The 14,054-nt window shown below is 40.9% G+C and overlaps 1 protein-coding gene across 1 annotated transcript in view; it reads left to right on the top strand.

Moving 5' to 3' along the window:
- prmt3 (protein arginine methyltransferase 3) overlaps positions 1-14,054 on the top strand; it is an 83,867-nt gene that overhangs the window by 16,645 nt on the left and 53,168 nt on the right. Inside the window, exon 11 of the mRNA XM_080884734.1 lies at positions 11,998-12,076. Coding sequence (XP_080740860.1) covers positions 11,998-12,076 — 79 coding nt within the window. The remainder of the gene's footprint in view (positions 1-11,997; positions 12,077-14,054) is intronic.

Genomic DNA, 14,054 nt, shown 5'->3' on the forward strand with positions numbered 1-14,054 from the left:
TTTCTGTGATTGAGACTTAAAAGATGACCACATTTTGGGAAATCAGTTGATTGCTATTAACTCTATTGAATAAATTCTACCAACTTTTTCCGGTCTAAACAATAATCAGGTCTGAGTCGCTGTGTGGGGGTAAAGTCAAATTAAAGGCAGTTCTTCCTCTTTAGCCTCATTATCAGTGCTGGCAGCCTCACCTGCCCAAGAAAAGGGTGGTAGTCATCAGTCATCCTGTCCTTTAGTCTGTCAGTCAGTCCCAGACACACACTTACACAAAAACGCAACAGAAACACACACAGACACTCACAGAAGGACTGAGATGCAGCAAAATTGTCACACGCACAAACAAGCAGACACACACAACAGTGTAAGTGGCACAGGTGTGTCCGCGCTCTAATGAGGATTTATTGGCCGCGCTTACTTCCACAAGACCTTCAAATACTTCAGGTGGTTTTCAGCCAGCTGTAAAAACTAAAAACTTCTGCTCCTTGTTATATAACAGGCCATTGGTGGTGTGGCATGTCCACATGCTCATAGAAGTTACTGCTTGCTGCTGCAAAAACATACCAACTAGTTTTCTTTACTGTAAATTATGTCCTCAGTAGGGTCACGATAATAGAGTTTCAAACTCGATAACAATACCTGGGAAAGTGTGTGATGCTGTTTTAAGTTGTCTGATGTAATGCAAAAACAAGATTTACAAGATTTCTAAGATTGTTTCAGATACACAAACTGGTTTTGCTTATTTGTAGTTATTCCAACCTGAAATAATCTTAGAGTAATGTTAATGTTTTTTTCATTACATCTGACATTATAGATTATATTATAGTATATTATATAATAATAACAATATATTATATTATAGAATATTATATTAAAAAATACTGCTGACTTGATAAAGATTCTCTTCTCAGCAGCTGATAGCACCTTATAAAACTGAAGTTAAAAGTCTTGTATTATACATTAAAACACTAAACTTTAAAATATTTTGCAAACTTAATAAAACAGTTCTAGTTGGTTGTGTGAAACTCTTACCACCATCTAAAAACCTAATTGATTTCAGTCTCTAATACGGCCTCTAATAACCTTGTACCTGCACTGCAAATACACTATCTTCCATCTCTATCTCTCATTTGCATGTCTTTAAATGGAAATTATACTGCATTCGCCAAGCGTTAACACCCTAAAAATCTATTACAGGGATTTGTGTGTGTGATATGTTGATGATAATTCAGTGTCATCCAATCCTGGATGGTACAGAAGAGGCTCATTGATGTAGAGGTGCTGCCTTGAGTGTTCAGTGAAGCATGGACCTATTCCCCCACACATGCATTCATTCATGCACACCATCTCCTTTATTTTGCCTTGGCCCTCCTGGGACTGGAAGCGATGATGATCTGCAGTAATTGAGGAAAACATGTTGTGAGTGCAGAAGGAGAGAGGAGGTACTGAGGAGCGGAGGAAAGTGTAAATTGCTGATGCAGATTTTGTACCAAAATTCTTCATGCTAGCAATAACAGAAAGCAACTCAATCTCCAAAGGGTTGATAGGCACAAAATGTGTAGCTATTAGATACAAAGTTTTCAATACGTCTTCACCAAGTACATACATGAAGACACAGTAATTATAAAAGTTTTCTTTGTAGAGTTTCTAAAGAATACTTATGCTTAAGAGATAATAACCCAGTGAAATATCTAAATATCTAATCTATTCTTGACAGATGTAAAACTGAAAAAGAAAGGAAAAAAGAAATACATATTTTTTTCCTTTATGTAGATCTATCTATCTATCTATCTATCTATCTATCTATCTATCTATCTATCTATCTATCTATCTATCTATCTATCTATCTATCTATCTATCTATCTATCTATCTATCTATCTGTGTGTGTGTGTGTGTGTGTGTGTGTGTATATATATATGTGTGTGTGTATATATATGTGTGTGTGTGTATATATATGTATGTGTGTGTGTGTGTGTATATATGTATATATGTGTGTGTGTATATATGTATATATGTATATGTATATACAACGAACATCCAAGAATACATTGGGAAGATGGCCCCAACTGACCGAGTGCTCAGTGAATACCTCAGGCAGCAGAAACCCAAGAAAGAGGAGGGAGACGAGGAACCATCATGGAAGGACAGGCCCCTGCACGGTATGTACCACCGGCAGATAGAGGAGGTGGCTGATATCCAGAAATCCTACCAGTGGCTGGACAAAGCTGGACTGAAAGACAGCACAGAGGCACTAATCATGGCAGCACAAAAACAAGCTCTGAGTACAAGATCCATAGAGGCTGGGGTCTATCACACCAGGCAAGACCCCAGGTGCAGGCTGTGTAAAGATGCCCCAGAGACAATCCAGCACATAACAGCAGGGTGCAAGATGCTAGCAGGCAAGGCATACATGGAACGCCATAACCAAGTGGCCGGCATAGTGTACAGGAACATCTGTGCCGAGTATAAACTGGAAGTCCTGAGGTCAAAATGGGAGATGCCCCCAAGGGTGGTGGAGAATGACCGAGCTAAGATCCTGTGGGACTTCCAGATACAGACGGACAAAATGTTGGTGGCTAACCAACCGGACATAGTGGTGGTAGACAAACAGAAGAAGACGGCCGTAGTGATCGATGTAGCGGTTCCGAATGACAGCAATATCAGGAAGAAGGAACACGAGAAGCTGGAGAAATACCAAGGGCTCAGAGAAGAGCTTGAGAGGATGTGGAGGGTGAAGGTAACGGTGGTCCCCGTGGTAATCGGAGCACTAGGTGCGGTGACTCCCAAGCTAGGCGAGTGGCTCCAGCAGATCCCGGGAATAACATCGGAGATCTCTGTCCAGAAGAGCGCAGTCCTGGGAACAGCTAAGATACTGCGCAGGACCCTCAAGCTCCCAGGCCTCTGGTAGAGGACCCGAGCTTGAAGGATAAACCGCCCGCAGGGGCGTGCTGGGTGTTTTATATATATATATACAGTGGGGCAAAAAAGTATTTAGTCAGCCACCGATTGTGCAAGTTCCCCCACCTAAAATGATGACAGAGGTCAGTAATTTGCACCAGAGGTATACTTCAACTGTGAGAGACAGAATGTGAAAAAAAAATCCATGAATCCACATGGTAGGATTTGTAAAGAATTTATTCGTAAATCAGGGTGGAAAATAAGTATTTGGTCAATAGCAAAAATACAACTCAATACTTTGTAACATAACCTTTGTTGGCAATAACAGAGGTCAAACGTTTACTATAGGTCTTTACCAGGTTTGCACACACAGTAGCTGGTATTTTGGCCCATTCCTCCATGCAGATCTTCTCGAGAGCAGTGATGTTTTGGGGCTGTCGCCGAGCAACATGGACTTTCAACTCCCGCCACAGATTTTCTATGGGGTTGAGGTCTGGAGACTGGCTAGGCCACTCCAGGACTTTCAGATGCTTCTTACGGAGCCACTCCTTTGTTGCCCGGGTGGTGTGTTTTGGATCATTGTCATGTTGGAAGACCCAGCCGCGTTTCATCTTCAAAGTTCTCACTGATGGAAGGAGGTTTTGGCTCAAAATCTCACGATACATGGCCCCATTCATTCTGTCCTTAACACGGATCAGTCGTCCTGTCCCCTTGGCAGAAAAACAGCCCCATAGCATGATGTTTCCACCCCCATGCTTCACAGTAGGTATGGTGTTCTTGGGATGCAACTCAGTATTCTTCTTCCTCCAAACACGACGAGTTGAGTTTATACCAAAAAGTTCTACTTTGGTTTCATCTGACCACATGACATTCTCCCAATCCTCTGCTGTATCATCCATGTGCTCTCTGGCAAACTTCAGACGGGCCTGGACATGCACTGGCTTCAGCAGCGGAACACGTCTGGCACTGCGGGATTTGATTCCCTGCCGTTGTAGTGTGTTACTGATGGTGACCTTTGTTACTTTGGTCCCAGCTCTCTGCAGGTCATTCACCAGGTCCCCCCGTGTGGTTCTGGGATCTTTGCTCACCGTTCTCATGATCATTTTGACCCCACGGGATGAGATCTTGCGTGGAGCCCCAGATCGAGGGAGATTATCAGTGGTCTTCTATGTCTTCCATTTTCTGATGATTGCTCCCACAGTTGATTTTTTCACACCAAGCTGCTTGCCTATTGTAGATTCACTCTTCCCAGTCTGGTGCAGGTCTACAATACTATTCCTGGTGTCCTTCGAAAGCTCTTTGGTCTTGGCCATGGCGGAGTTTGGAGTCTGACTGTTTGAGGCTATGGACAGGTGTCTTTTATACAGATGATGAGTTCAAACAGGTGCCATTCATACAGGTAACGAGTGGGGGACAGAAAAGCTTCTTACAGAAGACGTTACAGGTCTGTGAGAGCCAGAGATTTTCCTTGTTTGAAGTGACCAAATACTTATTTTCCACCCTAATTTACGAATAAATTCTTTGCAAATCCTACCATGTGAATTCATGGATTTTTTTTTCACATTCTGTCTCTCACAGTTGAAGTGTACCTCTGGTGCAAATTACTGACCTCTGTCATCATTTTAGGTGGGGGAACTTGCACAATCGGTGGCTGACTAAATACTTTTTGTCAGGTGCGCATTCGCTGTCAAAATAAAATACGCGAACAAGGGTTAGGGTTAAATTTAAAAACTGTACTTTTGAGTTAAAATATATATTTATAATTTTAATAAATGACAAATTAAAAATGCATGAACATTTTTTGTATCGAAAAAATATCGAACCGTGACACAAAAGTATCGAACCGAACCGAACCGTGAATTTTGTGTATCGTTGCACCCCTAATATATATATATATATATATATATATATGTATGTATGTATGTATGTATGTATGTGTGTGTGTGTGTGTGTGTGTGTGTGTGTGTGTGTGTGTGTGTGTGTGTGTGTGTGTGTGTGTGTGTGTGTGTGTGTGTGTGTGTGTGTGTATAGATGCATGTGTATTATCCCACTCAGGGCGATTGTGTTTTATATGCTAATTTGGTTAATGGGTATAAGCTGCTCCAGCCCATTCTCATTAGGTTTTCATTAGTCTCTTTTATGGAAATGCACAGTGACTATAGTGTCAAGTATCCAAACAGCCTGACTGTCTGAAAGGAAGTCAAGGGAGCTGTTTCCTCGCACTTAGCTTGCCTGTCTGTGGTACTGAGCCCTTCAGGCAGGTGGATCAATATGTGGAAATGGTATAAAAAAAGTTAGTAAGTCACTGTAGTGGTGAGATTTAATCTTGTTTTTCTTAACACAAGTCAATACATATAAAGTGCAGTTCAAAAAATGAAGAGGGGAAAAATAAACTCTTTCTTGGTTTACTTTTCATGGAACTATTAAAAAAACAAAACAACTCAGGCTCATCCCTCTATTATTATTCACTGGTATTGATTAACCAACTTGTCAGGGACAGTGTATACAGCTGGTAAAATAAGTACTGAAGTAAATATATTGCTAAAGTTGCCATTGACATGAACTTCTTACCAGATGTCGGTAACAACCCATCCAATCTGCAAATGCAAAGAGATCAAAACATAGATGTCCATAAATTAGGTTATATTTAAGTTGTGTGTAATGATGAAATATGAACCAGGGAAAATGTATTGAACATATGAAGAAAGGGGGTGCAAAAAGACATGGAAAGTCATAACACCAGCATAAATCTATCAGTAATTAGAAAGCAATCCTGCCACTTAGTGCAAATTAATATCAGCTGTTTCAGTCCCATCTGATGGCCTATAAAAAGGTGTCTCATTACCAAGATGTCACATAAGAAACACCTCACGAGGTCTCTCATGACCTTTACAACCTTATTGTTGCAAAACATACTAATGGCACTGGTTACAGAAGAATTTCAAAACTACTGAAGGTTCCAGTGAGCACTTTTGGCACTATCATCCGGAAGTGGAAAGAACATAATTTCACCATGAACCGTCCACGACCAGGTGCTCCCGCAAGATTTTAGACAGAGGAGTAGAAATAACAATCAGAACAGTTGTCCAAGACCCAAGGATCACTTGTGGAGAGCTACAGAAACAAGACTGAAGACTGGATTGCTAAAGAAAAAACACGTTGAAGCACATTTAAAGTTTACTGAAGAACATTTAGACAAACCTGTGAAATACTGGGAGACTATAGTCTGGTCAGATGAGACCAAAATTCGATGCTCTTTGGATGCTGTAATACACACCATGTTAGTTGGAGGTGGGAACATAATGGTGAGGGGCTCTTTTTTCCAGCATACGGCACTGGCAAGCTTCATTTAATTGAGGAAAGAATAATTGGAAAAGTGAACAGAGACATTCTTGATAAAAAAAGAAAAAAGAAATTGCTGCCATCTACCAGGATGATAAAGACGGGTGGACTTTTCAGCTAGACACTGATCCCAAACACACATTCCAGGAAACTCTCAGTTGGTTTGAAAGAAAGAAAAAGCTGCTAGAATGGCCCTACCAATCACCAGACCTGAATCCGACTGAAAATCTATAGAAATAACTAAAGTTCACAGAAGGGCCCCCATAATAATAATGATAATAATAATAATAATAATAATAATAATAATAACTTTATTTATAAAGCGCTTTCAAACAAAGTGCTGTACAGCTATCTGAAACTAAAAACATAAATAAATAAAAGCGATACATAGCAATACAAATAAAAAACACAATACAAGTTAAAAACAAGTCTTAGAATTAAGACATGTAAGATAGGGTGAACAAATGTGTCTTCAACTTAGTTTTAAAAACCTCCACAGAGCATTCCTGCCTAATATCTTGAGGGAGGGTGTTCCACAGAAACGGGGCACGAAAAGAAAAAGCACGCTCTCCAGTTGTCTTTTTTCTGGCTCTAGGAACCTTTAGAAGGCCAGAGTCCTGAGATCATAGAGCACGGGATGAAACATAAAGGTGTAAAAGGTCGGAGAGGTATGAAGGTGCCAATCATTTAAAGCCTTATAGGTGAGCAGCAGGACCTTAAAATCTGCTGGAACCTGACAAGATAGCCAATGAAGAGATCTCATTACAGGGGTGTGGTGGGGCGTGGTCTGCGGTGTCGTGCAGAGGAGGCGGACGCACCTGCACGGCATCCGCAATCACACCCCACCGAATTAAATATTGTACTGGGTCCTGTGGTTGGCGTTGTTGTTGTGGTCGTTATGTTGAGCTGGCAGCGGGAGAGCTGAGCTCTGGGTGCGGATGTACAGCAACCCTGAAAGTGTTAATAAAGTATGCTGCAAAGCATGAACGTGCACCAGGGTCTGCCGTGGTCGTTTACAGTGGTGCCGAAACCCAGGAAGGGAGGCACGGCGGGTCCAGGGATCAGTGTTTTGAGACATTTTTTTTACATCACCTCACACCACAACCCCCCACCAACCCCTGAGTCCCCGTGTTTTAACACGGCGGGCGTGATTGCGGATGCCGTGCAGGTGCATCTGCACGGCACCGCAGACCACGCCCCACCACAAGGGGTAATGTGCCAAATTTCCCAAGCAGCTGCATTTTGCACCATCTGTAGACCTCTAAAACTTTTCTTTAGTAGCCCAGAAAGAAGAGCATTACAATAATCAATACGTGAAGACACAAATGCATGGACAAGAACCTCTGCATTGTCGCTTGACAAAACTTGTCTGATTTTGGCTATGCTCCACAAATGATAAAAGGTGGTCTTTGTTATCTCTTTTACATGAGACTCGAAGGAGAGCACCATGTCAAACCACACGCCCAAGTTTTTTTTACCTTGTCCCTGCAATTTATGACATTGTCATCAATTTTCAAGATGAAACTTTGGGACAAGTGCTGAAATTTTTGTGGTCCAATGACCATCAACTCTGTCTTATCAGTATTTAGTAGCAAGAAGTTATCCGATAACCAGCCCCTAATTGCACATAGACAAGGTTCTAGTTTAGAGACTTCAGCACAATTTCCAATGGTTAGAGGAACATAAAGCTGCAGGTCATCAGTGTAACAATGAAAGGTTACATTAAAAGAACGTAAAAGAAGACCAAGAGGCAGCAGATACATAGCAAACAGCAATAAACGGCAAAAGAGCAAAACGGGACAGGCAAAAAAAAAAAAAACAGCAATAGAAAACAGAACCTTCAGGATTTGAAGACTGGAAGAAATCACACCTGAGCAATGCATGCAACTACTTTCTCCAGGTGTTTTAAAGCTGTCATTACCAACAAAGGCTTTTGTAGCACTTTAAAAAATATATTTACTTAGAAAATTGGAGATGTGTTCAATACTCATTTTATGTGCTGTAAATAAAGATAATAGAACTTTGGCTGTAAAAGAAAACTTGTTTTGAGATCATGTCAATTTCATCTGTTTTTAGTACAGAGATGGTCTCCAGCCTGGTTTGTAAACCGTGAGGTAACTGAAAGAAAATGAGAAGCAGCTGAATAGGAAAGAACATGCATAGATTCCAGTCGTGATACATATTAACATGCGTGTTTAGTATAAAAGTATGAAATGCAAGTTGCCTAAATTTTTTAACCACAGTCACACAGACCTAATGCAGACTTAATGTAGCATTAATTTGTGTGTGTTTGTGTGTGTAAAATAATGGATGTAGCTTCCAGGTACAAAGAAAAACCCCAAAACTAACCAAATGTGAAGTGCCTAAAGCCTGTATTCAATCTGAAGGCCACCAGATGGCATTAGCTGTGGTTACAAAAAGAATTTGGGTACTATAGAAGTCTACGAGAAAACAGCTTTCTGACTTTACCACTGTAAACACCTTTCTGCTACGTTTATGGTCTCAGTCACTCGCTTTTGGTTATTGAATAAAAAATTAAGTCTATTTTGTAAGTCTTGGTCATCGGTCACCTCAAGACGCTTTATATTGTAAGGCAAAGACCCTACAATATTACAGAGAACCCCCCCCCCCCCCCCCCCAAACAATTAGACGGCCTCCTATGAGCAAGCACTTTGTGACAGTGGGAAGGAAAAACTCCCTTTTAATACGAAGAAACTGCCAACAGAACCAGGCTCAGGGAGCAGCAGCCACCTGCTGCAACCAGTTGGAGGTAAGGTGAGGGGAGTCATGTCATTACAAATTATACAGTTTTCAGTTTTCAGTTTTATTTGTCATATGCAAGTTAGCACAGGGTCAACATTGCAATGAAATGTGTTTGACGAGCAGCAGTCACTCAGCAGCATGGTACAGTAGGAGAAAATATAATAAAATATAATAAAATAAAATAATAAAAAAAATAGAAAAATAGTAAGGAGCAAAATATTAGAGAGACATGGTAAAAGAGAAAAGATGACTAAATATATATGTATCTATAAATATAAATATATGTACACTGGTGATTAAATAAGAAAATCTTGAAAAGAAATATGACGGGAGGGCAGATGGGATATTGCACAGGAATGAGCAGCAGAAAATTACAGTATTGCACTTTTAAATATAAATATCAATAACTTAAATATAAATATCAATAACCTACACCTAGAGTGAAGCATTTCCAGAAAGAAGTGAAATGCCATCATTTGTACTTGGTGTGGATACACTGCTCTGTCATCACAAACAGAGTGAATCGTGTTGCTCTTGGAGCTATTAAATCCTGACCAACTGTTACCACTGTAATCTAGGAAAGAGAATGTTTCAGAGTTGGTTGACTCTATACAGTGTTTGTTAGAGCTGTGAAAACAAGAGAAACAGCATTTACTGCAAGATTACTAGCTATTGCATTAGCTTTTTGAGCAAGCTGCAGCCTATTAAAAGTCACTTAACTGAGGCATTATCCTTACTTAGTGGACCAGGGACATGTAGTTACTTCTCTGGGAAGGTAAACGCTAAGTTAGTGTGCAGATTACAGTGAATAATCTTCACTGACTGGCTTTTAACTTGTTATAGGCCCATCATATGCTGCATAATACAATTTTATTGTCTTACTAATAGCCCGGGATAACTTTTAACACATGTTCACCGATGGCTTCTTGTTGCTTAAAGTTTTCTTGTCAGGCAAACCTAAATACTGAAGCCTTATTGTCCTGTGTGAACTGAAATAGACCAGTGTCTCCATGTATTTTTTATTATTTGGTCATTAACATCGCACACAGCAAAATCTCCAGTGTTAAATTAACACTGGAGAGTGTCTATATGGGTCCACACCTCTGAGTGTTAAATACAACACTGTTGACAGTGTTATATGTTTAAAAGTAACCTAGTCAGTTTTGAAGATTAACAAAGACTAACACTGAGCAGTGCTGATTTTCTAACACTGGAAAATAACTCAAAATGTTAGAAATATTCCAGTGTTAGAAAATCAGCACTGCTCAGTGTTAGCCATTGTTAATCTTCAAAACTGACTAGGTTACTTTTAAACATATAACACTGTCAAACGTGTTAATTTAACACTCAACAGTGTTGTATTTAACACTCAGAGGTGTGGACCCATATAGACACTCTCCAGTGTTAATTTAACACTGGAGATTTTGCTGTGCAGATGTATAAGTTAGGGAGGTGTGGTAGTTGATGTTGGAAGGACATGCAAAGCGGCCAGCGGTGTGGCAGTGGTGTTGGTGTGGGGGTCAGTAATTTTGGAGCATTGTTGATGATAAAAACAAGGTGTGACTGCTTTCAGGCATCTCTCTCTTATGTCCTCCTTCCTTCAAGTGAACCAGTGTCCCGTGAAATTGGGCTCTAAATTACAAGACTAGTGTGCTCTGTGCAAGGGGTTTAAAAACGACTCGCTCTGCAGCTAAGGACATTGACTGGACCACAACAGTCAGCAAACAGGCGATCCGCAGGCCTGACTTTGGTTTGAGACTGGTGTAGTGTTGATAAAGGGAAACAATCTCTCTGTTTATCTCCTTGTGGAGGATGTGACGGTTATATCTGTTTCATCACTGTCATCATTATCAGCGTCAGCCCATGACAGAGATGGTGACGATTTTGGAGTTCCAGTTATAAATCAGAGCTGTTTCCCTGTTTGTCCCCCCCCCCCCCCCCCCCCCCCCCCCCTCTCTTCTACCTCCAGCGAGAGATTGTCTTTATTTGAATAATAAGGCTCTTATCTCAGTGAGTTGCTAATGTGCCGGCCACTGCATTTCCTCAGTATCACTCTGTCTTCTTCCCCTCTGTTTTGTCCTTAATCATACATGCCTACTAACCCACACACCGCTCATTCACTTTTTATCTTCTGTCCTGGACCTCACCTCTCCTTGTCCCTCTTTCCCTCCACTGAAGGTAATATAGAGATACTGGATTCTTAAACATAAATCAGTCTGTTTTTTCCAGAAGTTTTTCCATCATATTGAGTTCACACTACAGATTTAATCAGCTGTCTCACTTGTAGAGGACTCTTCACTATAGTGCTAGCAAGCCATTTCTGAAATATTAAACTGCCCATCAGTTAAATCACAGCACAATTGAACTTGGTAAAAGACAAACTCAGGCATGTAAGCCTTAAAATGTTGAGCTTAAAATACAGATCTGAAAGCAGTCATGGGCGTCTTCATTCCTGAGAAAGTCAGTCAATGCTTTGACAGCTTTGAAAAGACTGTCGTGGATCATCAGTTACAGGATGTGCATGTACTGATTTGTCTCTGCCTCAACATCCCAGATGGAGATGTAACCTCCCCATATGTTTGAACCCGCCCAAATCATATGCTGAAAAATAACATACCGAAGTGGCCAGGCTTTTCTGATTGGTTGATCCTTTGGTTGGACTGGCAGTAGGTGGAAAAGGCCATTTGTCAGCAGTATCTGCCACTCAGGTCGAAGCCAATAAGATGTGGACAAAAATCTATTTCAGCATTAATGGAATAATACCACGGTTAATGTGCCACCTACTGGAGCAGAACACAAGGTCAACCCGAGGTCAGATCCATGGATGCTGGGTTGCAGATATCCCTTGATTCACAGTCATGGCCATGTCAGATTAAAAAAAATAACCCTGCCATGAACTCCTTGAGAAACATGTTCTAACCTCTTTTTTTGTTCATTAACCCCTAACTCTAACTTTAAGATGTTGGGATAGTGATGTGTATTTCCTCTCCTCCTAGGGTTACTTCTTGCTGTTTGAATCCATGTTGGACTCTGTCCTGTATGCCAGAGACCTCTACTTGGCTGACGGGGGCTCGGGTACGTCACATCTTCTGTTGCGTTAAGTCATCATTACAAGATCAAGACAGCAGAAAGGATGGTTACATCACAGCCAGTTGTTAGGCTAATGATAGGATTACATTGAGAAATGTTCTTCAGAGAAATGGGAGTGCATGCGAATGTGTTAATCACTCAAAACTGAGTGTGTGTGTGTGTGTGTGTGTGTGTGTGTGTGTGTGTGTGTGTGTGTGTGTGTGTGTGTGTGTGTGTGTGTGTGTGTGTGTGTGTGTGTGTGTGTGTGTAACTTTGTAATTCCTGTTTCAGACTGAGACCAAAGGGATGCAATTGAATTCACAGGCCAGTTTAATTTTACTGTGGACGTATCAGTGTCAGCCAGTTAATGGAAGTCATCAGTGGCTATTATATTAACAGGGATTGTTTGGATTGGTTTCCTTCTATTTTTTACTTATGTCAGATGGTACACATTGATGCAGAGTTTGGCCTCCAAACTTTCGATTTTTGCCTCAGTAGCAACTTGGTTAGGTGTTTTTAGGATATTTGGGTCAAAATGATTGGACCTTATAATGGAAACTACAGCCTGACACACATGGAAAGACCTCTCTCTCAGGTCACCCCACCCCTGCCAAAGTCCCAATTTAATGACATGTGCCAAATGTGAGGGAGCTAAAGAACGGTTCCACCACAGTGCCTTTAGTGGCTCTTGGGGAAATGAGAGCGAGGTCTCACATGCACACACATGTACACACATGTACACACACAGAGGGACAGCCAGAATGCGTATAGAGACAGATCTGTTAGTGAGAGAAATCAGACAAGTGAACGTTTGAAGTACGTGAAGCAAAGCTTAAAGGTCAAGATAACGTATGGTTCATCATGAGCCTTATGGTCATAGCACAAGCTGCTCTCATTGCCTCTACTGAACCGTCGCTCCACCAGAACTGCAGAATGTCAAATGAAAACACTCAAAAACAAGAAAAACATCTGACAGCAACATGGACTTAAAGCAGTGGAGCATTTGAGTGTCTGTCTGTAATGTTATCAACAGGATATAAAATCCAAAGTTAACCCGAGGTACCCTCATTTAGATTACTTGCATGTAACAGCAGCGTGATTAAGTGACTTTTGTTTTCCCATAAATGCACTTCTCATAGTTCATTATCTTCTACACTTACCTACAGACAGCTCAATCAAGTTATTGCATGTTACTTTTGACAAAGTAATTCCAGCAGCATGTTCCTCCCTGCTCCCATTGTGGCTTCACTATTCCCAAAGGAGTTTTTAGGAGTTCATTGCTTAGATATAATAATAATGAATAATAAAACACGCTAGGAGGGACAAATGATGGTAATTATTTTTGTGTTATAAAAGTATTTCATGCTTTTTCATTTTTGGCTCTCTCAGATATGTTTGATTTGATAAACTACAGTCTGATCAGCCTGGACAAGATTGTGAGCTAATGATTTACTCGGCTTTCTGCCTTTATGAAGCCGGCTAATTTGGTATGCAGGGTGCCAGACACTAAAAAGAAGTTAGTTACCTGTGACAGTAATATGAGTGGAGGCTTCCCTCTGTGGTAAACATCCCCAAGGCAGTATTTGTGCAAATAAACACTGCAAATATTCTGTATAAGTACAGCTAGACAGCACCTTAAGCTGTTCAAATTTACCAGTATTTGGCAATAGTAAAGTTGTTGTGTCACCTTAAATTGATCAACTTCTGTTCTCGAGTTTGTTTTAAGATTTTCAGTGTGTGTGCACGTCTTAGCTGAGTTATTAGTCCAGCCCTGCAGCACTGCTGCTGTATGTGTGTTTAAGCTACATTAGAAGAGAGTTACAGCAGCTCTCTCATTCTCCCCACTACATTAACCTCCCCTTCATCCTTAAATGTGTCCCTGCTTGCCTGGCGCAGCACAGCGTCCAGGGAAAAGGGATCTGTTTTGTCCCATGCTCCCTCCCACACCGTCTTTCCCTCATTCACAGCCGACCAATGGGGGAGA

Source organism: Rhamphochromis sp. 'chilingali' (assembly GCF_963969265.1).
Source record: "Rhamphochromis sp. 'chilingali' genome assembly, chromosome: 6".
Lineage (NCBI taxonomy): Eukaryota > Metazoa > Chordata > Actinopteri > Cichliformes > Cichlidae > Rhamphochromis > Rhamphochromis sp. 'chilingali'.